General features: G+C 33.6%; 4 protein-coding genes across 7 annotated transcripts; 1 reads left to right on the top strand and 3 right to left on the bottom strand.

The window, feature by feature from the left end:
- Nucleotides 1-417: 417 nt before the first annotated feature.
- LOC112519071 (chitin elicitor receptor kinase 1-like) lies at nt 418-9,740 on the bottom strand. The gene is made up of 12 exons (XM_025127033.1): nt 9,113-9,740; nt 4,807-4,840; nt 4,714-4,721; nt 4,441-4,590; nt 3,803-3,999; nt 3,078-3,167; nt 2,422-2,518; nt 2,193-2,344; nt 2,022-2,113; nt 1,327-1,465; nt 1,113-1,211; nt 418-822 (listed from the first exon to the last, which is right to left on the bottom strand). The coding sequence occupies exons 1-12, from the start codon at nt 9,738-9,740 to the stop codon at nt 658-660; spliced, it is 1,851 nt and encodes a 616-aa protein (XP_024982801.1). The 3' UTR covers nt 418-657.
- On the bottom strand, nt 5,991-7,245 carry LOC112519072 (chitin elicitor receptor kinase 1-like). Its single transcript, XM_025127034.1, has one exon. The coding sequence runs from the start codon at nt 6,885-6,887 to the stop codon at nt 6,219-6,221; it is 669 nt and encodes a 222-aa protein (XP_024982802.1). The 5' UTR covers nt 6,888-7,245; the 3' UTR covers nt 5,991-6,218.
- Nucleotides 9,741-13,300: 3,560 nt separating the features above from the next.
- Nucleotides 13,301-15,517, top strand: LOC112518981 (chaperonin-like RBCX protein 1, chloroplastic). The gene is made up of 6 exons (XM_025126830.1): nt 13,301-13,547; nt 13,640-13,734; nt 14,242-14,359; nt 15,026-15,042; nt 15,137-15,199; nt 15,289-15,517. Exons 1-6 carry the CDS (start codon nt 13,370-13,372, stop codon nt 15,361-15,363), a joined length of 546 nt encoding a protein of 181 aa, XP_024982598.1. The 5' UTR covers nt 13,301-13,369; the 3' UTR covers nt 15,364-15,517.
- On the bottom strand, nt 15,368-21,827 carry LOC112518980 (malonyl-CoA decarboxylase, mitochondrial). Of its 4 annotated transcripts, none has more exons than XM_025126828.1 (16): nt 21,693-21,827; nt 20,852-20,931; nt 20,659-20,749; nt 20,426-20,552; nt 20,171-20,354; nt 19,576-19,720; nt 19,395-19,485; nt 19,087-19,145; nt 18,935-19,012; nt 18,699-18,782; nt 18,414-18,553; nt 17,764-17,892; nt 17,407-17,479; nt 17,242-17,327; nt 15,709-15,793; nt 15,368-15,588 (listed from the first exon to the last, which is right to left on the bottom strand). In XM_025126828.1, the coding sequence occupies exons 1-16, from the start codon at nt 21,753-21,755 to the stop codon at nt 15,556-15,558; spliced, it is 1,548 nt and encodes a 515-aa protein (XP_024982596.1). In that variant the 5' UTR covers nt 21,756-21,827; the 3' UTR covers nt 15,368-15,555. The 4 variants fall into 4 exon arrangements, 3 of the variants coding, with proteins under 3 accessions (XP_024982596.1, XP_024982595.1, XP_024982597.1); XR_003069886.1 differs by lacking the exon at nt 15,368-15,588 and adding an exon at nt 18,020-18,090 and having other exon boundaries at nt 15,775-15,793; XM_025126827.1 differs by lacking the exon at nt 15,368-15,588 and having other exon boundaries at nt 15,637-15,793.
- Nucleotides 21,828-23,443: the final 1,616 nt, after the last annotated feature.

Below are 23,443 nucleotides of genomic sequence, written 5' to 3'. Positions count from 1 at the left end.
TACGTTTTTATTAAAATTCAGCTTCATTTTGACTTATTTTTACAATTTTATAATTTTGTTTTCAGCTCGTATCTAAAAACCGAGGCATTTGAAATATTCGTTTAGTTTTGTTTCTGTCTTCAATCTTCGTTCTTTGTTTTATATCAATTTCATTATCCTTATCGCCAATTTCATCTTCAAAACGATGGTTTATAATGGTGATGGTCGATGGTGGTTCAGATCGGTTGTGGTCGACAGTAATTTAAACCGGCGGTGGTCGGCAGTGGTTCAGATCGCTGGTGGTTCAGAATGGTGGTCGGTAGTGGTTCATAACAGTGGTGGTTGGCAGTGGTTTAGATGAAGTTCATATGAGTCTAGGTAAATCAAGTAGGGAAGATGAGGATAATTTTGTCTTTTTTAAGAAAATAAGATGAAAATAGAATTGAATTTCTTTACAATTGATGTTCAAGAAAAAGCCTATTAATTACATGATATCAAAACAATATACAAGTGAATGGGACTCTAAATAGTTTTGCCCATACCATGTCTTTTGGTAGTCCAGTAGATTCTTATGTGGCACAACCTCATCTGACTCAAATGCTTATGTGGCACAACATCATATGACTCGGATGCTTACGTGGCACAACCTTAACAAAGCGGAAAAACCGCAAACTTACCCTATCTTCCCGACATCAGTTGAACTAAATCTTGATTTTCGTAGAAAGAACCGAGGTCCCAATCCTCGGTCGACGATGAAAGTGTCATCAACGCAACCACGATCGACCTCATGCTTGGCCTCAGTTGCGGGTTTTCATGTGTACAAGCTCTAGCAAGCTGCGCTACCTGCAAAATCGACGTTAAAGATTCAAACTAACGACTTTTATAGTCATCTATTCCATACACGCTCCTATCAGCCGAATAAAAATCTGTTGTCCCCAAATTTCCTGTCTCACCAATCACGTGAATACATGTCATTATTTTATAAATAATATAAATTTACTTCAGTCTATCTTTTATTCTCTCCCCTCACTAAAATGATGACGTGGCTTTACGTAATTGGTGGAAAACAGGGGTGGACAACATGTTTTCGTTCCTCTCATGTGGCATTTTTTTTGGTTATTTTTCTTATTCACCTTGCGGACCGAGTCTAGAGGGTAATCGGCTCCAAGCCTTGGGTCGACCACTTTGCGTAAACCTTCACCTGGATCGGACGCGCTTAAGACCTCCTCAAACTACAAAAAGAACCCCGGAAACAACTAAATTTATGACAAAAGATCGGTATGGAGTTCCTTTTTTGTATCCATTTCACGAATAAGTGGGAATATGGAGAAGATTTTTAGAACTAACCAAACCAACAAGTCCCTTGGACTCGGTAACGGAATCGCTTGCTTTAACGATGGCATCTTTAGCGGATATTAGTTCAAATAAAACAACCCCGAAAGCATATACATCAACCTTTGGAGAAACCTCACCATACTGAGCATATCTGCAACAAAATATTTCATTTTAGAAAGACAAAAACATGGTTTGAAATGAAACATCCGCTCTATTCTTTGGGGTAGAGGACACACCTATCACTACAACAGAACTGGCTTTATAGGACATCAAATATGTCTAAATGTCCTAATAGACTGCTTTATAGGACTTAGTTCATGGGACCAAACAATTGTGCATCATATGTAAAGATGTCACTACAAGGTGTTGGGACGTATTTGAACATCCTAACAAGCTTTTTTTAGAACAGTTTTGAAATAAAGTGTCCAGTTAGCTTTTTTATAACAATATTTTTAAGAAAAATCCCATGAAACAGGACACTTGTTTTAATAAGACACGTAAATAATGTCATATAAAAATACTAATAAACTTTAATTCTATAAAGCACTCTATTAAGACATTTAGGCATATTTGACGTCCTATAAAGCTAATTTTGTTGTAGTGTGCGTACATCCTACCTCGAGACTCCACCTACTGGACTCGTTTACTTTGATTTTTATGGTCTAAAACGAGTTTGGTGATATTCGTAGATACAAGTCAAAGCTTACTCTGGAGGCATGTATCCAAATGTGCCAACTAAACGGGTTTGTAAAGAACCGCTCCCGACTTCGGTGAGTTTTGTCAGCCCAAAATCGGCAACCTATGGAATCATAATATTTAGTCTTAAAAATCTGATATTATTGAAAGGAGATTTTACTTTATGTTTTCGTTTCTCTAACCTTTGCACGAAAGTTTTGATCGATTAAAATGTTAGCAGACTTGATATCCCGATGGATGTACATGGGAACTGTGTGCTCATGAATGTATTCGAGTCCTCTAGCTGAATCAAGAGCGATTTGTACCCTCGTATCCCATGGAACCGGCTGCCTCCCTGAAAACGTTACAAGTTTGTAGTTAAAAAACAAGATAAGCAAAGGAATATTTTCGGTTTCTTTGTCTTCTCCTTACCCGATGAACCACGCAAATGTTGACTCAAGTTGCCATTATCGATAAACTCATAGACCAAAAATAATGATTCTTCGACGCAATATCCTATCAAACGTACCTGCAAAATCACGATAACTTCATTCAATTGCTAACTAGACTTGATGAACTTCAAAATGTTTGTAAATAGATATTCCAAAATGCACATATCCGGTCGTATCCATATAGAATTTTATGTGATTTGTATTGTATCCCGTATAAAGCAAGTGCAGATATAGAGACACAGTAACAGCTGAACTGTCGAATAAAGGCTAGGCCTCCTCATGGTCGCTGGTTCGAGTCTCCTTAGGGCCACTGCGATTTCCTGGTTGTTATATTCAGGGCCCCATGGGATTAGTCGAGAGTGTGCCCGGACACCCACGGATTTTATATATAGATAAGGTCATAGTGGGAGGTTCACATAAGACTAAAGATTGTGAGAAGGTAAGAAGGTATGGTTCATATGTGAATCATTGACAGAATTCATTTGAAGATGCATACATGAACCCATATGCATAATCTGTAACATCGATTCACATATGCATCATCAAATAGATTTTTTTTCGGATTCTTTTTCATTGATAAATATATTTCTAGACGAGAAGCGAAGAAACAAATTTGTGCATGATCTTGAGAATTACCAGGTTCAAATGATGAACATGTGTTAACACTTTCAATTCAGCAAGAAATTCTTTTGATGCTTGCATATCCATCTTCTTTATTGCAGCTTTCTGCACTTGTTGAAAGCAAAACCATCAAGTCATGTAGATGAAGGAACACAAGCTTTCGAATATGTCTGAACAAGTGGTACAATCATTCCTCGAGTCATTAAAGTGCCAAACATGCAATTTGTGAGTCAAAGGTCAAAGTATCAAAAAGACTGTTTGGCAAATTAGCTGATAAACTAGTCATGTTTGGTAAAAACTAAGATGACCATGTAAAAAATGACCTAAATGGAATGTTGAAAAATAATTAATTAATCCATAAGTATAACTGGAAATAAGTGAAAAAAAGCCCTTGGAGCTTATTGAAAAAGGCATGTTCCTTGGAGCTTATTGAAAAGCTATCTACAGTATCTTTCTAAAAAGCTAGCTTATGGCTTACCAAACAGACCTTTTTCAATAAGCTCAGAAGCAAACTTATGGTTGTCAAACATGACCAAAATGTAGCCTTTGACTTTTGGTCAACATCCTAACTCCTATAGAACCCAAGTTGGTCTATAAACCAAACCAACAAAACGAACCAAATATATCCAACCTTGACCTCTACCACAAAGAGTAAAGTTGGTTTATCTAATGACATAAATTGTTCAAGATTTTCAAATCGGGTTTTAGAAAACAAGTGTATGATCATCAAAGACACAAACCTCGCCTCTGAGCTCTGCATAATAAACGGCTCCAAAACCACCTTGACCAATCTTATTAGCCAGGCTAAAGTCATCCGTAGCCTTGGCAAGCTCCTCCAATGTGAACTCTACCGACTTGTCCACGGTTATACCCACCACGCGTTGCGGTGCACCACTGATAAGAGGGCCTGATTCTGTGGTTCTTCCCAAGTTGCTACCTGAACCTGCATGCACAAAAGGAATATATAGATTTCACCAATTTAGCATTGCAGCAGCTTGAAGAAATGCAAAACCAAACAACACAAACCCAATATATCCCACCTAAAGGTGGGGCCGGGGAGTGTAAGATGTAGGCGGACCTGACCTGACCTCTACCACGAAGAAATGCAGAAAGCATACTCCAAAAGAAGTGTCCACATTTCTATTTTAGTTTGTCCCACAATAAGTGTCCACATTACCAATTGTACCCTTAATTATGAGATGTAGAAATTCATTAATCCCTCTATTATTAAGGGTAAAATTGTCTTAAAAAAGTGTGATGATTACATACTTCTAAAATTGTGTCTTTTTCATTGTGGGCATTTATTTTGAGACGGATGGAGTATCAAAGATGTTCAGTCTAATAGATGTTTGAAGAAAAAACAAAATTCCTAGGTTACCATGAAGGTGCTCGGTTCCATTTTCATCGAGTAATGACCCTTTCGCTATCCTCTTCCTTCTGTAAAAGCCAAAGTAGAAGCAGATGCCTAAGAGAAGGGCCACAGCAACCGCTCCAACAGCTATACCAGCAGTGGCACCACCAGATAATCCTTCTTGAACCACCACCACAAAGTACGTCAGATATACCATCAAGAATCGGTTGACATTTCACATTTAACTTATAATTGAAAAAAAATTAAAGATTCATCAGGTGAATAGGCAAAGAAGACAACCTCCTGTGCTGCAAAAACAAAAGGATGTAATCAGAAAATAAAGATGGAGAAAGTTCCGGTAAATAGGTGCGCATAAAGGGGTTATCGGTTTACCTTATCTTCAATGGTGGAAAAGTTCCGTTTTGATCTGTGACAAGAAAATTAATGAGCGAAAAGTCACAAGTAATAAACCAAACCAAACAAACACAGCACATCCCACTAGAGATCCTACGATGTACGCGGACCTTAACTCTGTCCCAAGAGACAGAGATTGTTTCTTAGAAGACCCCCATCTTGCAAAATATTTAGTAAAAGATACAGAAAGCACAACTTTAAGCCACAGATATGAAAAAGATTTGTTTAAGACAAATTTGTAACAACCTCTCCCACATGGATAAAAAAGTAGATTTGTGAGCTCCTTATAAGCTCAAGCCTCAAAGTCGTGAGCTATCAATAACTTCCACCATGGTTTTAACGGGCACATATTTGTTTTTACTTCTTTCCAGTTTCCACTTCTGGATTATTGATTCAGCAGCCTTTCAAAACAAGAACATAAAGCCCCAAACGGAAAGCTAAACTTTATGGAGATAGATCGAAAGGCCATGTTTGGCAACCACAAGTAGCTTTTTTTAGAAAACTACTTCAAACAGCTTATTGGGTTTTTCTTTCACTTTTTTCCAATTATGCCCCTTTAATTTTACATAAATGGTCCTCACATTTTCTTTTTAGGCCATTTCACATTGTCATATAAGTTATCAACCGGTTTTTGTTTTTACCAAACATGACTAGCTTATCAGTCAACAACTAATTTATCAAGCAGTTTGCCAAATATAGCCTAAAATTCAACTTGATCTTAAACTAATCAAAGAAGTGAAAGACAACAAGAATAATATCCGATTCAAAAATGGCCTTTGATGAATGAAACAATGCTTTCCGTATTTTGGGAGGTCGTTGAGTCGTTTTACTACTTTTTACTTCACTCACATAGTTGCTTTCTAGGTAGGCCTTAATCGTTTCCATGCTAGAATCAACTATTGTAGCTCATGCAGCAAAACCATCTTAGACGAAAACTAAAATAGACCATCCATGCTAATAAAATCGAACTTCTATACGATCTAAGTGTTGAAGTCCCACCTCAGCTATACATAGACCATCAAACTTGCGCGCACGCATGTGTGTGTGTATATATATATATATACATGAAGGAACCTCCTATCTCCTTATAAAGAGCTTTTTTAGAAAGAAATTCAAAGGGATAGTGTTGGAAAAATCATTCATCAAAGCAAAATCTAGTCTTTTCTACAGCTATGATGGCAAAGATTCAACTTAATTCATACAGACACCTTAATCCATACATGATTTTCTACATTTTATTCAGCACAACAACCGAACAACAAATTAGCTAGATCTATAATGACAACTTTACGCATCCGGGACTCAATGGTAAACCAACCGCACAACCCCTTAATGGAAAACCAACCAAGCAGCCTCTTATAAGTAACCTTGTCAAATATGAGAAGCAAGAATCAGACATGAAAGAATGCATGATTTGGAACATAACAACTCTTCTTACCTCTTCCAGGGATGAACACCAACTCACCATTACTGAAATTCGATCCCGGATTGTAATCCCTCAACAAAATTTCATTCACCCCAGTTCCATTAGCAATTGTGGACAAACTCTCACCGCTTTGAATAGGATAGGTGATGAACAATCCGTAATCCTTAGAGACACGATTATTCCCACAAGAACAATTCACCATGACATTTACTTGACTACCTAAAGGTATACGTAATGCATCATAGGTATTGAAATCCCTCAACATATTTACAGTGGTGAGGTTCGAATAATAAATCCCTGCAATTCTTGAGTAGGCATCCCCTGAACTAGCATTATAAAGAAACCGATGGCTCAGAAAACCTCGATCATTACAGCTACACGAAAAGGGTACATTTACTCTTGTACCATCATGAATTACGTCTGGATTTGTGAGGTTGGGGTTATAACTTCGAATTTCTGGGATTGTTCTGGAAAATAATTGGGATACGTATGTTAGATTTGAAGGACTCCGCACGGTGTATGAAGCCAAAGCAACACATTCACCTTTACAACTTGATTCGACTCCATTAACGATCACAAATAACATCAGGAATTGAACTAGAGATTTGATTGTTTTCCTAATTTTTATTTCCATGGTAGGAAATGGAACGAGTTGAAGGAAATCGACGACACCCAGAGAGGGATTGGTGTGTTAAACTAGCATGAACTTGAAGAAAGTTTAGAAACGAAAACAAAACTAGGAATGGAGATTATGTTGAATTAGCATGAATTTGAACTAACTTAGAGAAAGACTAACAATACCCAGATGGAATTTTGCTTTGAATTAGCATGAACTGGAGCTAATTTGGAGAAACTAAGACCACCCAGATGAAAAATCAACACAACTCTTGCTAACGTGAAGGAAGAATGAATACCCAATGCTAAACAGGGTTTATCTAGCCCAACAACATGGTAATGGAAGTAATTGAGAAGGCCAAGTCAACACAGAACGAAGACTTTTTGGATTCGAATCGTTGATGAATGAGTCTCTGGTTTGACGAAGAAGGATAATTTGGTTGGGTTACATATCAATGGAGAGGTAAAAGGGAAATATTGAGAGGTAAAAGGGAAATATTAGAATTCAAAGTAAAAACATTATAACACTAAATCCAATAATCTGGATAATACAATGGGCTATTATGGTTATCGCTTATTTCAACACGGTTTGGTGTGATTTGGGTGTGATTATCATACAATTAAGATTCAATTTAGCTAGGGTTAACTTAGGAAATCGACTACCGATTTGGTGTGATATATGTGTGATAATCATGTGATATCACTATCATAATAGCGCACTCGATTTGATCATGGTTTCGATCGGTTAGGGTTAGACAATCACACATTTATCACAACGATTACTCATGGTTTCGACAGGCTTCGATTAGACAATCACATATTTATCACAACGATTACGGGCGAAATCCACTAAACGATTTGGTGTGATATGAGTGTGATAATCATGTGATATCACTCTTATAGCATCACTTGCGCACTCAATTTGATCATGGTTCGATCGGTTAGGGTTAGACAATCACACATTTATCACAACGATTATTCATGGTTTCGATAGGTTATGGTTATACTCGATTGATCATGGTTTCGATAGGTTATGGTTACACAATCACACAATTATTACAAGGGAAGAGAAGAGAGTGGAAACGAATGTGATCAATCCGGGAAAAAAATGGATAACTATAATTATTCAATATAAAATAAAAATTATAAAAATTACTTAATTATATTACTGCCCTTATTAATTTATTTATATTTAATATAAGTTAATTTATTAATTAAAAAGTTTTATGTTATTGGGTTGTTCTCGCGTTTTCGTAAATCACAGTGGTTCTCGTTTGAACCTCCATCGTTTTCTATATTCCACTATAAATCACCAAAAAAGTGGGTCCCAGGAGTCTTCGTTGGTTGAAATCCAATAAGTTTAGATCGATTCGATTCGATCTGATCCGATCATCCATTAGATGTTTTCTTTTTCATCCGATCCAATCCAATTAACGTTGGATATCTGATCTGATCCAAATCCAATGGATGGTTGGATCAGATTGGATTCGTCCAATTTTTTGATCTAATACTCAACCAATTAATCCACTATTTCAACCATTTATTCATATATGTTCTTTAGTTATAAAAAACAATATATATATATATATATATATATAAATATCAACTAAAAAAATCGTAAAATGTTAATAATTATATATAATTACTAATTGGATATCAGTTGGTTAATAATTGGATGAGGAATTGAATGGTCATTGGATTAGATCGGTTTGGTTTTACTGGATGTTGGACTGTCATTCGAGAATCAATTGATCCGATTTGGATGTTGAAATTTTGGATCTGATCCAATTCAATTACAATTGGATATCCGATTATATGATCGATCGGTTCTAATTGGATTGGATGACTTTCTGCATACCCCTAATGGGTCTCATGCAATTTTATTTTTATACATAAATATTACAAAATAATATTTTCAAATAGTTAAATTTGTACCTTTCAAAAGGTAAAGCTACTTCTTATGGGTCGACAATGAATAATAATGTCTCTCTGTGGTTATCTACTATAAAAACATATTGTTTGATAAGTATTTTGAATATATAGTCTGAATGATAAAAATTATTACTGTTATTTTCCAGTTTGATAAATTTATTAGTCTCTGACACCAGGGTTTCAAAAAGTTGCTTGTATTTTCATCATAATTAACCAAATTTAGATTTTCTTTATAATATAATTTTTAATATCTAATAATAGTTGATCATTTTCCAAATTCATCATCCATATTTACTAAATTAGTCAACTAACCTTTGGTTGGCACAAACACTAGTCCTGAACCAGCACTGAAATCGAAACTTGGGTTGAACCGCTCCAATAACAACGGTGGGACCCCTGACTCTTTGGCTAAGGATTGCAAATCTTCTTCTGGCCGAAGAGGGTATGTTGCAAATAACCCATAATTCTTTGACACGTGTTTGTTGCCACATGTACAGTTTACCGTCACGTTAATGTAAGCAAAGTCTGGTATCTGCGTGGGTTCAAACAAGTTGACTCTTTGTACCCAATACTCATTTGTAAGATTGGCAAAAACGTCTCTAGCAACTTTAGCATAAGTATCACCAACTTGTGTTTGGTATTTGAAAGTATGCCCTAAAAAGTCACCGTTCATGCATAGACACGAAAAGGGGATGTCAATTCGGGCCCCGGTTTCAATGCTATCGCCTGTTGAGATCTGGGGATTGTGGCGGAGGATTTCAGGGATTGATTGGGCGAAAATCTTGCTGATATAAGTGAGATTTGATCCTTGTGCGACATAATATGAGGCTAAGGCAAGATCGCAACCTTTGCTACACTTGGATTCGATTTTGACATTGAAAAAAAGAACCCAAAATCCTAATTCTAGTATATGTCTCTTTCTCTTTGAAATATTGTTCATGAGGAAGGAAGAGAAATGTAGAGAGAGAGATGAATGGAGAGGGTTGTATTAGAGAGAGAGAGAGAGATTAACTATAATGCAAATGGGAGAGAAATGAACAATTGTTTAAATGAGAAAGATGGAGAATATATATATATATATAAAGATATATATATATATATATAGAGAGAGAGAGAGAGAGAGAGTGTGTGTGAGGGATTAACTATAATGCAAATGGGAGAGATGGAGAATATATATATACATATATATAGAGAAATATATATATATATATATATAGAGAGAGAGAGAGAGAGAGAGAGAGAGGAGGAGAGGAGAGAGAGGGGGGAGATGAATGATGAAGTTGATTACATGTTTATGTTGTTTGATAGCATAAAGAATTGAGAAGGACTCATGATTGCAAGTATAACCTCATCATTTCTTGTCTTCTATTAATGTTTTTATATGACTCTTGGTTATTATTCTATGCTTTTCAAGAATCAAATCAAGAAAAATATTAATTAATTTTTTTTTTATTAACCTGAATATCCAACCTGTTATACGAGTTGACTAATCCCAGAACGACCATCTGTTTTGCAGATAGCCCGAAGTCACCACATTTGAACCTCCGTGGCCGCAACGGGATTTTTATTCCTCCTTGGAGGAATAATTAGAAGCTTTTTAGAGAGAGAGATTAATAGAGAAATGTATAGAGAAGTAGAGAGAGAGAGAGAGATTAGCTATAATGCAAATGGAAGATGAATATAGAAAGGGGGACGAAGTATAAAAAATTATAGGGTCGTGAAAAGTGTCATTTTATCAATTCATTGTGTGTAATCATATATATTTTGAAACTATAATGATGACACAAGTTTTTCTTGATAGAGTTGGTTTGCAAGACTTTTCTTTCACTCTAGACCCAAGTTTGAATCTCGTCAGTGTCATTTTTTGGTTTTTACCTTTTAATTTTCAGATTTATTATGTTTTCTGAAAGAAAATTGCAATAGACTTGAATATAGAACCACACATATGAAAATAATGAACTAATCAATAGACCAATGATAATTTAGTGAAAAATATACTTATATTTGTTTCTTATAATCAAATTTGGGTCTATCTTGTCAGGAGAAGAGAGAGAGAGAGAGATTATGTATACTGTGTGTATACATATATGTGGGGAGAGAGAGAGAGAAAAGATAGTAAGGAAGTTGATTACATGTTTGTTTTGTTTGATAGCATAAATAATTTAGAAGGAATCAAGAAAAAGGATAACCTCATCATTTCTTCTATTTATTATTTATTTATGGTTCTTCTTATTACCCTCTAATTAACTTTCAAGAGTCAACAATGTACAACCTTTTTTTCTATTAATCTGGTTATCCGATCTGTTATCCGATCTGTTATTTAAGTTGACTAATCCTAGGACAATCACTTATTTTGAGGGTAGCTTGGAGTCACCGTATTTACACATCCATGACCAAAAAGGGATTCTTGTTCTTCTTTGGATTTGGACCTAGAACCTTCAAACACTTTTGATCTTTGGAGTACAAGCTCAAATCAATCAGACACCATCCTTTAGTGTCTGATACAAACTTTTATTTAATTCATGTATATCCACTTATAAAATATTTAAATTAAATTATTACAGAACCCAAGACTTTGGTTTTAAAATATCAAAATTAAATGCATTTTTGGTATCTGATTTTTTTTCTTTTGTCTTATTCTAAATTACTGACAAAAATGTATTTTCAATACATAAAAATTTATCGGTTTCTATCTTGTTTTAAAGTTAATTTTCTGAGAAAAACAGTGTCGATAAAAAGAAAATCGACTTCATCTATGGATGATGATTTGTCCCGACTTCCGACTCACCCGATCTGAATGAGGACGGAGATTCTCCATTAAAACGGGTTCCGGTGACGGAGATCTTCGATAGACTCAAACTAACAGATATTTTCCATGGGATTTGATTGGGGTTTGACCGGGGGAAGGAATGTTAATCCCTAGAGCCGCCAGGGACCGAGGCCAGGGATTACAAAACTCGTCTCATTCCCACCCTCTTGCCATGCCTAATGGTTTGTCCATGAAAATTGAAAACTAGGAGTTAAAATTTAAAGTGAATTATCTATACTATATTATAAAGCATTTGACAAAAACTCTTAAAAATCAATTCTTATGCATAAAGTACTGTTTATTAATGCATGTTACTTAAACTCAAGATTACAAGTAGGTTGTACGTAAGTACAATTTATTAAAGCTCCATATCTGAATTCGTGTAACTAACTGCAGATATACATAATCAAATACATGATAAACATATCATTTTAAATATAAAAAATTTAAAATATAATTAGGATAATCATTGAGTTCTAACAGAATACTTAATTATTATTTTTATAAAAACGTTATATGATTAAACCAAAAATAAATTATTTCATTATTAAACTTAAATTAAATAATAATAATAATAAATAAATTAAAAGAAATTACATAAAAAAATAAGAACTTTTGAATATTTGATTTGATATTAACATTGATATTTTTTTTCCAAATTTTAATGATATCTTCAAATTTATATTTTATTCAAAAATAAAATCATTATTGCTTTCTTAAAAACAAATAAAATCGTATCATAACATCGACAGAGACAAAGAATAACATAGAACATTAAAATCAAGATGTATCTTGCTGCATTGCACGAATACCCTTCTAATATACCAAAACACATGTGCTTAATAAAACGAGTATGTATTAATTATTGAATAAAAAATCAAGTTATAAAACAAAATTAAAATAAAGACATAATCATCAAACTGTTTTGTTATGCAAGTTGAACTTTAAAGTTATATTTTAATTTCCTAATTTATCATTAATGTAATGTATTAATATCTTTAGAGTATCTTCAATGTCAGGTTCTTCTAAGCTAAAAGTGCAATGTCTTGTAAGAACTATCATTATGGAGAGGTTTTTATAAAAACCTAACATTAGTTCTTACCATGAATTTTTGTCGAAATGACATTTTACTTATTTTTTATTTTATTTTTTTGACTTTGTATTAACTTATTTAATCTATACTATATTATAAAGCATTCGACAAAAATTCTTAAAAACCATTTTTTATATATGAATGATTGTTTATTGATGTATATTATTTAAAATTCAAGATTACAAATAAATAATGCATAAGTACAACTTATTAAAACTCTATGCTTGAATTCATGTAACTAACTGCAGATAAACATAATCAAATACTAAATAAATATTTCATTTTAAATATAAAAATCTAAAATATAATTAAGATAATCAATGTGTTATAACAAAATACTTAAAACCACGTAAAACTATGTTATAACATCGACATATGACATAATAAAACAAAACGTTAAAATCGAGATATATCTCGTTACATTGCGCGAGTACCTTTCTAGTTATTACTAATGTATTTATTTATTACGTAGATATTTATTAAATTACATCCACACCTCTGTAGCTGAACATATAAGCAAAAAGACTCGGTAATGAAACAGGAGGGATAGATATTTAGGGAAAAAGTGGGGCACACAGACAGATATTTTTTATATTCATTGGTGTTGATAAAAGCAGACCACACTCAAAAATCTTTGATTCACCATTCCATTCTTCTTATTTTCAACATGATGGAATCCTCAATAACCATTCTTCCACTTCCTCATTTCTCTTTTCTGAAACATAAACCCCATGGCCATGGAACCACAGCTATTGGAGCTTTTCCATTGTTTAAACAATGGAAGCATACATCATCTCACTGTCACAGGACCACTCTTCTGAATTGTCAAAAGATGTATGTCCCAGGTGCCTTCTCTTTTCTCCATCTTTTTACACACATACATACATATATACATATATTAATGAGGGACATGGTTATGGTTGTTGAATTTTAATAGGATTTGGAGAAGCATCACCAGAAGCCAAAGCAGCAAAGAACCTCCACAATTTCTTTACATATGTTGCTGTAAGGATAGTCACTGCACAGCTTGAGGTGGGTGTTCTGTGTTTGACTTTTATGGTCAAACAAGTACACCAATTTTGTTATGGATTTATTTAATTTTAAGAGTTAAATAGGGTACTACATAGAATCTATTTCTAATACCATCCAACAATGTTCAAAAATCATGAATAATTTTGGATTGCAGATATTTGACTTGTTTGACAGAAAAATTCAAAATGAACCTCTTTAGTGTTGAAACGGATTGCATGAAAATGCAACGGATTTTGATCAGATTCCTACTTTATGTAACTTACTTTCAAAACCTTCATTTTGATACCTCAAAGGTTATATCTATAGAGTTTTAGACCAAAGTACGTTATGCAAAATAGCAATCGGACCAAAGTAAGTAAACAAGGTACCTAAATGCTTGAGATGTTGCATTTGAGTTACCAAAATGAAGGTTTGAAAGTATATTACACAAAATAGGAATCAGACAGAAGTACGTTGCATTTCCATGCAAAAATGCACTTTAATTTAACACATAGTTTGACAGAACAGAGCTACAACACAGAGGCACATAAGGAGTTGATGGAATTTCTGGAAACACACTCTTTGAACGACGGTGATAAGTTCTGTGCAGAATTAATGCGTGAATCATCGAGACATAGAAGCCTAGGTATTCTATATCTTCCCTACTTCTGAATTATAATCGATACCCTAATGCCAGAAAAGGAAGTCTAAGTTTGACTTACATATTACTCCTGCTCTTCCAAAATATTAGTTGATCGAGGTTATGCTACACTATGATCTAGGAATGTAAATATGTAATTAGTATAGTTGATCTCTGATTACTACAGTATCACATGTTATTCCATTTTAATCCTTGTAAATTTTGCAATTCTTTAGCATACTACATGGAGAGACAAAGATACATGAAGGGTCTTTAAGGAAAAACATTATTTGATTGCTCCTAGATTAACATTATGAAAGCTCTAAAAAGTTCCTGAAGTGACAAATATATTGGAACAGGGAGAGTGTTATTCAAACTCAAAACTGATATGAATTCCTATCTTTTAGTTTATAAACACCATCTACTCAACTCTCACTTATTCTTGGTACACTACTATATAGTTCAAGTTACCATATTTTATAAATAAATAATTAAAGTAACAAATCATATCAATAATATGTAGTAAAAGAGTTAACATGTTTGACTTGAAAAAGTCAAAACTTACTATTTAGAGTAAATGCTATTCTTATATTGCTGTACAAGAGTTCTAACTATTGGGATTGTTCTAATGATTGGATATATTGGATTCACATTATGCCATTCCCTTCACAGCCATGAGAATATTAGAGGTAAGTACAGTTTTTGTTCATTATTAAGTTAATTCTTCTTTAAATGCATTAAATTTTTGAATGTTTCATCTCATAATTCGGATATTTTATTTAGGTTCGATCTGCATACTGCAAGAGAGATTTTGAGTGGGACAATTTGGAACGATTAGCTAAAAAGGTAAAATTTTGTTGCCTGTTATACACACTAGTTCTTTATCATTTTATGCTTCACTAACTTCGGTGTTCTTACTGCCATGTTCTTTGCAGATGGCTGATGAATCTAACACAAGACTTATGAGGGATTATGTGTTGGAAACAAGCCATGTAGAAAGTGAAAAATGAATCTGATGGATAATACGTTAAACGTTATATAAGATCATGTCTATTTACATGTCATGTAATGCAAGCTATTAGTATCATTTTACACTTCATTCAAATGATAATAACATGTTGCAAAGTATTTACACAAGTTGATTACATAGTACATACTTGTATGATAAGACAAACATGTTCTTCACCATCTATGATTACTGCCTAATTCACAGAATCTTCATTTTTCTCCAATGGCTACAAATGGAAAAAGCACATATCGGTGAATATTTTATTTAAGCACGTGTGTGTGTGAGAAGAGAGACTTCACAGGCCGAAACACTTAAAATTATGGTTTAATGATGAGTAAGATATTACCTCGATAAAGTGATGAACATCAGGAGAAGCTTGGATATGACCTGTGCTGAAATATGCCTGAGCATAATCCTCAATATGTTCCAGACTGCAAATGCGTTTTCACAAGTAAATTATGTTGCTCCATCTTTAGAATTATGACGTTAGTTCAAGACAACTCCTCAAGTTCTTGGTTTAGTGAAAACAGTTAATATGGTAACTAGAATATTTTCACAATTAATAAGTCAGAAACTAATTAAAGGGTATATATATATATATATATATATATATACACGCGGGAAAAGATCCAGAGAGAACCCCAAATAAAAAAAATCGAAGAACTTATACAAACCGCTCGATTGAGAAGATCTAATGGTTGTGATCAGAAAGGTGGTTAAGACTATCTTTTTTTAAATAAAAAATAGCTCTCTTATTTTTATAATCGAAAATCTATGAAATATAATCAAAATTGGAGTGAAACAAATTGCACCAAAATAACGGTCATTGTCTTCTCTTTTATTTGACATCCATTTTGATATAGGTGAAGAATCGTGTGAGAAGGAGAGTTAAAGTGAGAAGCGTAAGAAGGATTACCTTTAATTTCAAACCCACCATTGAATCGCGATTGATACAAGGATTAATCCGGTGCATCTCATCCTAATGTGCATCCAAGGGTGGAGATCCCTTCTTACGCTTCTCACCTTAACTCTCTTTCTCACCGGAACCCAACCCTTTTGATATATTATATATATATATATATATATATATATATATATATATTACCATATTATATATGGTAATCATACTAGAGAAATGTAGCAGCTATGTCATTACCATAATTAATTAGCTCTATATATAAGAGATCAGTAGAGAATAGATAGCATGCTTGATTTGCTTCTAGTTACTGAATATCAAATTAAGCATCTTTCAGGAGAAACAACTGCCTCTCGAAAAAAGACCGATTATGTATTTTGATCATCATTGTTTGTTTTCATAATATATCTTTTGGTTCCTACCATCTCCATTTCTCTTCCACATCAAGAAATGGACCCACAACCACAATCACATTCCTGTTTTCCTACTGAATATCAAATTAAGCATCTTTCAGGAGAAACAACTGCCTTATGAAAAAATACCGATTATGTATTTTGATCATCATTGTTTGTTTTCATAATATATCTTTTGGTTCCTACCATCTCCATTTCTCTTCCACATCAAGAAATGGACCCACAACCACAATCACATTCCTGTTTTCCTCACACCATAGAATCAAAAAGTTGAAAGATCCAAAATGATAGAACCCGTATGGTGTAAGAAGAAATGAATATTTGATCATGGGTCTCATTTACTTGGTGCGAGTAGAAATGAAGATGGGACAAGGAAGCTGGAGAGTTGAGGAATATCAATTTAAATGGAATCTTCATATCCCTCCCTCACCAGTTGCACAATCCTTTGTAATTGGAGGTATAGTTGGTAGTTTTATCCTGATTTTTTTATAAAACCAGATGAGATTTAGTTATCTTTTTCTTAAAGAAGATATTTAGTTATCTTAGTTACCTGTAGATGTAATTTACCATAATTCCTCCACTTTGACTAAGGCCCTTTTCTGACCGATCTGCCATCCAATTTAGTCTTCCAATCATCTGTAAACGACAATCAGTAATGGTTCATCACATGAAAGAACAAGAAATCAACATATGTAAGATTGCTTGTTTGACATACGGCTCCATTTTGCAAGTGGAAATTGGCAACTGAATCTAGAGCTTTCCCTCTTTTCTTTTCATGTAAAAGATACCTGTTGTGTTAACAAAGTACAATAACATAACTTATCAGGTTAGAAAGTCTAAATTATGACATACTCGTGAAACTATATGAACTTAGTCAGCTTATGGAAGAAAGTGTAGGTTCTATCCTTTTTGTAAACTGTCAAGAATTGATTAAAGATACAACATTTAGTTCGTCCTGATGAACATGGCTCTGCAGGATCAGGTCACAAGTTCGACCCTTCCCTTCTCATGCCTTAGGCCAACTCTTCACAACAATCAGAAAAATAGAAGGTAAAGATTAAAAAATACTTACCTGGCACACAGTCTTAGTAGAATCGGTTTTAGTCCAGATATCAGTCTAACAGATTGAGCCCACTCATGGTTGGCCGAGGTCAACAAGTGCAACAATACTTCCATGCCATTTTTCCCCGCAGTGGAATCCCTGGAACAGATCTTATTTTATAATATAGTTTGAGAGGATCTGAAATGCTCATAAGCAGAACAAACATGAGCTAATACATTGCAAATAACAGCTTTTAAGAAACGTGCTATACATATATAGCATTTACCTCCACGATATTTTATGGTGCTATTTTTTGCACCATTAATCTCCATTCTCCATTTCATTGGCCATACAAACCTTTGCACATCAAGCAAATAAGGCACACAATCATATGTTCATTTCTCCTCACACCACATAAGATCAAAATGAAAATGTTGAACATTAAACAACCTAAACACGTTTTTCCCCCAGTGTCAATCAAACATCTAATTCTCACGTTCATTCCATTTTTACTAAATGTGCCTAAAATATGTTGCCAATAACTGTAATTAGAGGGGTTGAGGATGAGGACGAGAATAAGGATACAAGTTATGCTTCCATTTCTGGTATTGTGTGTGTGGGCACGTCAGGTAGAAGGTGATGATAGAAATAGTGTATGATGGCATGTAAGTTCATCTTACCCAAATGCATCCACCAGTGCTCTTTCTTCCTCAGGTTCAAGGATGTTCTCACAGAAAATGGGAACAGATCTCTCAGATGATGCCAACTTAGACAGGAGCCACTGCATGAAGCCTGGGATAGGGCTTAGGGTTGCAAAATTCTGTAGAGAGATATGTATAGAGTCAGAAATCAAGGTATGAACCACAGATGATGAAAAGTTCTAAAAAAGTACATTATCTAATTAACAACCAACATCAATTTTGCAATGAAGGCAAAAGATTGATACATAGTTTTATACCACTTACAGATATATTTGGCATGTCTTTCATCACCAGATGTATGACTCGTTTTATGAGGAACTTCCCTAAGTTGATTCCTGCTAAGCCAGGCTGCCAATATCAAAAGTTATCCATATTGGTCACATGGAAGACACCCATCATATATATTTTATTCCAATGATATCTTTATCATTGTCTACCTGCAAAGTTGAAACTGAAGAAACAAAACAACTACCATTAATGGAAATAAAAATAAGTGTTACCTGAGTGGATGAAATAGAGTAGAATAATGCAGTAGTTGCTTCACATTCAGGTGTTGGAGGATCATGCCACAACACTTCCTGTAACGCAGCACGTTCTGGTTATTACAGAAAATAGTTAAAATGATAGCTTCACGAAGTATAAAAAAATTCACCTGTATGGTACAAGCTATATTCTTCATAAGTGCAACTTCAATAAATATAAGTGGTTCACCTGAGGAGAAGATCGGCTACTAGACATGTCATTAACTCAAAGATTGCAAAAGCTTTCAGGTACAACACATTACTCTTAACAAAGGTGGTATCGGGTTCTAGAAAGTGGGTTTAATTTATCAAATTAAGTGGAACTACGAGAAATATGCACCATAGCATGGGTGGGCTCTGTTACTCTAACCAAATTACTCGTTGTTCTTCTTTGAATCTTGCATACAGAATATTTCAAGTCAAGTACATGAAGACTGACCAGGTATAGCTGGATGTATGTACCCAAAACAGCGGCGGCCTATTCCCAACCTCCTCTTTAGATCTATAAGATTACTGATAGGATGCACAGCCTGTGAGTGTTAATGTTCATAAAGTCATAAGCACCAAAATATCTGAGAACGTCAGATTAACTATAGTGGATATCCGAAATAGATGCAAACCTCATATGCTACAATCTTCTCTAACAAAGAAGCAGGATCATCCCAAGTAATTTGGTGAAGCTCTAGGTTGGCCGGACTTAGCCACGTTATAAGCTTTTCTTTCAAGTATGAGTCTAGAGCCCGTATAGATGCAATATTTTCATCCCTGGATGTTCAACATAACCAACTAAGAACCCAAGTTCCTTGCTTATCAATAATACATTTTGCATCATTCAAATAGGAAGACAAGCTAAGGGGAAAACACTTTCAGATGAGTTTGTGCTGACCTTTTTGTGTTTTCTTTTTTCCCCATTTACGATAAGAATCATAGAACTTCTCTCCCATTATCATATAAGATATTCTCACATGACTTATTAACAGAAAAACTCTTCAGAGAAGGCAAATAATAATATACATAGTTCATATCATACCAAGCATAAATTTAAACATGTAATACGATCACTGTTGTTAACTCTTCAACAAGACAAAAGAATTTACAGAATTTAATTTCAGAAATTATTTATAGTATGTAAAGGTATCAAGATCATTCAACCTATATGACACAATTTTTAGGAATTAAGAGGTCAAACAACAGTAGTTTTGGGCATAACCTTACGCGATAATACACAGAATATCAGCTCGAACAGTTGCCAAAAACTTCAAACCACCAGGATGTGTGTTGAGCCTTTCAAATAAAACTGCATACATTGGCTGAAGAGCATGTCTTAAATTTCTTTCAATTCTATAAAAAGCAGAAAGCTGTCCTTCCATTTCATGCCCATGCTCGTCAGTTCCATCACCTGATAGTTAATCATTTTACAGCCAACCCACTTGGAACCAAAATGCATTGTTGCAACAAAAGGACACTCACCATTAGGGATCTCAAGACCAATATACTGCTTCATCAACTCTCGAACTTGAGTCCTATTGAGATCATACTCTCGAGCAAGAACGAGTAGTAATTTGTGACGGTTTTCTTGAGAAAGGCTAAAATAACCCTATATCACCCGCATCCCTATCATCAGTACCATCATCAAACTTGAATTTGCTTACACAATAACATAAAAAGAAAATTAATCAAAAACCATGATGTATTTTGTTCACCTCTGAGAATTCACTTAGCGCAGTATCCAATATCTCTTTTTTGTTCATTGATATGACTGAATTCATTGATTCCCGTACTTCCCCCAAATCTCTGAAAGTATTTGAATAGGATTAAAGTTGCCTATAAAGAGAAAAAATGTTCCATTTTGTTGACAAAATTATATGCAATGATAATTGATAAACCATACAAAACCTCTGGGTCTTGCTGGAGACATTTTGAGTAGCTACTTTGTTCCCTTCCAAAGGAGCCTGTTCCAATTGCATAACTTTGTTCTACCCAGAAAAAGAAAAGATACATATCAACATCAAATACAAGGAGGAGAGATGCATATTGCAGTTTATTTCTACAATAACAACAAGCCTTTCATCCCAAACTAGTTGGGGTAGGCTAAAAATGAACCAGAAACAAATTATAAAATGCAGAAACCAAGTAGGAAATATAAACTTCTAGGGTTCCAGAACACTAGCATCCTTCTACACTCTAATGCCAACTCCTTATACTCCACTAATGCAAATCTCACTTCACTGGTTCCCTCCATGTCAAACTTGGATGAATGAGTGATTACATATATTTAGGATATAAATTATATGAATTTATGTAATCAAGATCATAGTGAGAACCCAAAAGCAAAATTACGATGCAAAGTATAGCAGTTCCAATTACTTTAGTACCTATTCGCTCATGGTTACAGATCATCAACTCTAATTGTTTTTGATCCATCATACTCATCATTAATTCATAGTCCCAACCCTTGCGGGAAAAATTCATGTACCAGGTAGCATTGTAGTAGTGGCAGATATGACCAATAAAGTAAAATTGAAAGATTTCCCCAATTCAATTTGCATTTAGAAAAGTATTCATATAAATTATCGATCATCCAATCCATATTGAAAAGCTTAGGTATTTTTCAAATCTTAGAAATTCAAACCAACATATACTAACATCATACTTAATAATTCTAACTTCCTTCCAGAATTAAGTCCAAATCAAATCATCGAAGAAAAATTGAGTCAAAGAGACGATAATTACTTACAGAAACAGGAGAGAGAGGCCTCATTTTAGAACGCAACAAAATCGCAAGACCTTTCTTGTTCATAATCTCTGAAGATTTCACCAACGAAATTTCTCGATGAAACGCAATGTCAATATCATCATGAATTTCGCTTCCTTTCGCTCTTCGAATCCCGAACGACCCTAATAATCAGTCCAGATGTAAGGCCCAATCCATCAACACTGAAATTTTACTGTAATTGGGTAAACATAAATTAATGTAATTTTTATAAAATATTTTTTTTTCCCGATTAACCTAGATATCCTACTTGCTATGCAAGTCGACTAATCTCAGAACGACCACCTGCTTTGCAGGTAGTCTGGAGTTACTGCATTTGAACATCCGTGGCTATAAGGAGATTTTTAACTACATTTTTTGTTCACATATAAAAATACATATATTTGTGTTCACGTAATGGAAAAAAAGTATACGTTGAAGTTTTTTCTTTTGTTCACATGGTGAAAAAAAGTACATGTAGAACTTTTTTTTTGGTTCACACAGTGAAATGAAAAATACATGTTAAACTTTTTACATGGTGAAATAAATACTTGTGAAGTTATCATATTATGAAACAAATATATGTGATCAAGAGTTCAATGATAAGCGTAATTCATAGGGTGTGAGTGAGATTAAAAGTGATCAAAATTTTAGATCTCTTTTTACGCTTCTCACCTTTATATGACCATTTGTTTTGTTTCATATGTTTTCGGTTCATAATGTGAAACTTATACCTTTTATTTTACAAAAATGTCAAAAAAAGATAAAATTATAAACCGAGTACATGTAAAACAAACACATTGTAAAACAAATGTATGTTATTTTTTACATTAAATTCTAAACATAGATAAAAAAAATCATATGAAATAACATTACTATCTGTGTTTTCAAAAGAATTTTTAAAAGTAGATTCCTATTAAACTAAAATTTAAATAGAAGAGTAAATTATGTTTTTAGTCTATTTTCGTCTTTATATTTTTTGAAATTTCAATTTTCATCCATATGGTTTATAATAATTACGTTTTCTGTCCTTATGATTTAAAATATATGGTTTTTTTCATCTTTATGGTTTATAATTCATTTCTATTTTAGTTGTTCATACTTAAAAAGTAGTGTTTTAGCCTTATGGTCGAAAATAGAAATGAATTGCATATCATAAGGACGAAAATCAAAATTTCAAAACTACAAGGACTAAATCAGCAAACGTTTACAAATCATAGGGACGAAAAATGTACTTTAAATAGAAATATGTTTTGCATGTAACTTGCCATTTTCTGAATCGACATGGATGGAACAAAACATATAAAAGTCAAAAACTACTTTGTTGACCAGCTTTTTCTTCTATGCGTTCACAAGATATACACTTTATTTTCAATAATTCATTTTCTGAATAAAAATATTTATATATCAACGTGTTAAAATTACTTATAATAATTACATTTATTTTTTAATAATCTATATTTATACTATATTATTATAAAATATTTGATAAAAACTTTTAAAAATCATTTTTATGCATGTATATCGTTGCATATTACTTAAAATTCAAGATTACAAGTAAATTATGCATAAGTATAACTTATTAAAGCTTCATGTTTTAATTCGTATAACTAACTGCAGATAAATATAATCAAATACAGGATAAACATTTCATTTTAAATATAAAAAATCTAAAACATAATTAGAATAATCATTGAGTTCTAACATAATACTTAATTTTTATCTTTATAAAATGT

This window comes from Cynara cardunculus (assembly GCF_001531365.2).
Source record: "Cynara cardunculus var. scolymus isolate 2C chromosome LG 10, CcrdV1, whole genome shotgun sequence".
Taxonomy (NCBI): Eukaryota; Viridiplantae; Streptophyta; class Magnoliopsida; order Asterales; family Asteraceae; genus Cynara; species Cynara cardunculus.
This window is presented reverse-complemented; position numbering and strand designations above follow the sequence as displayed.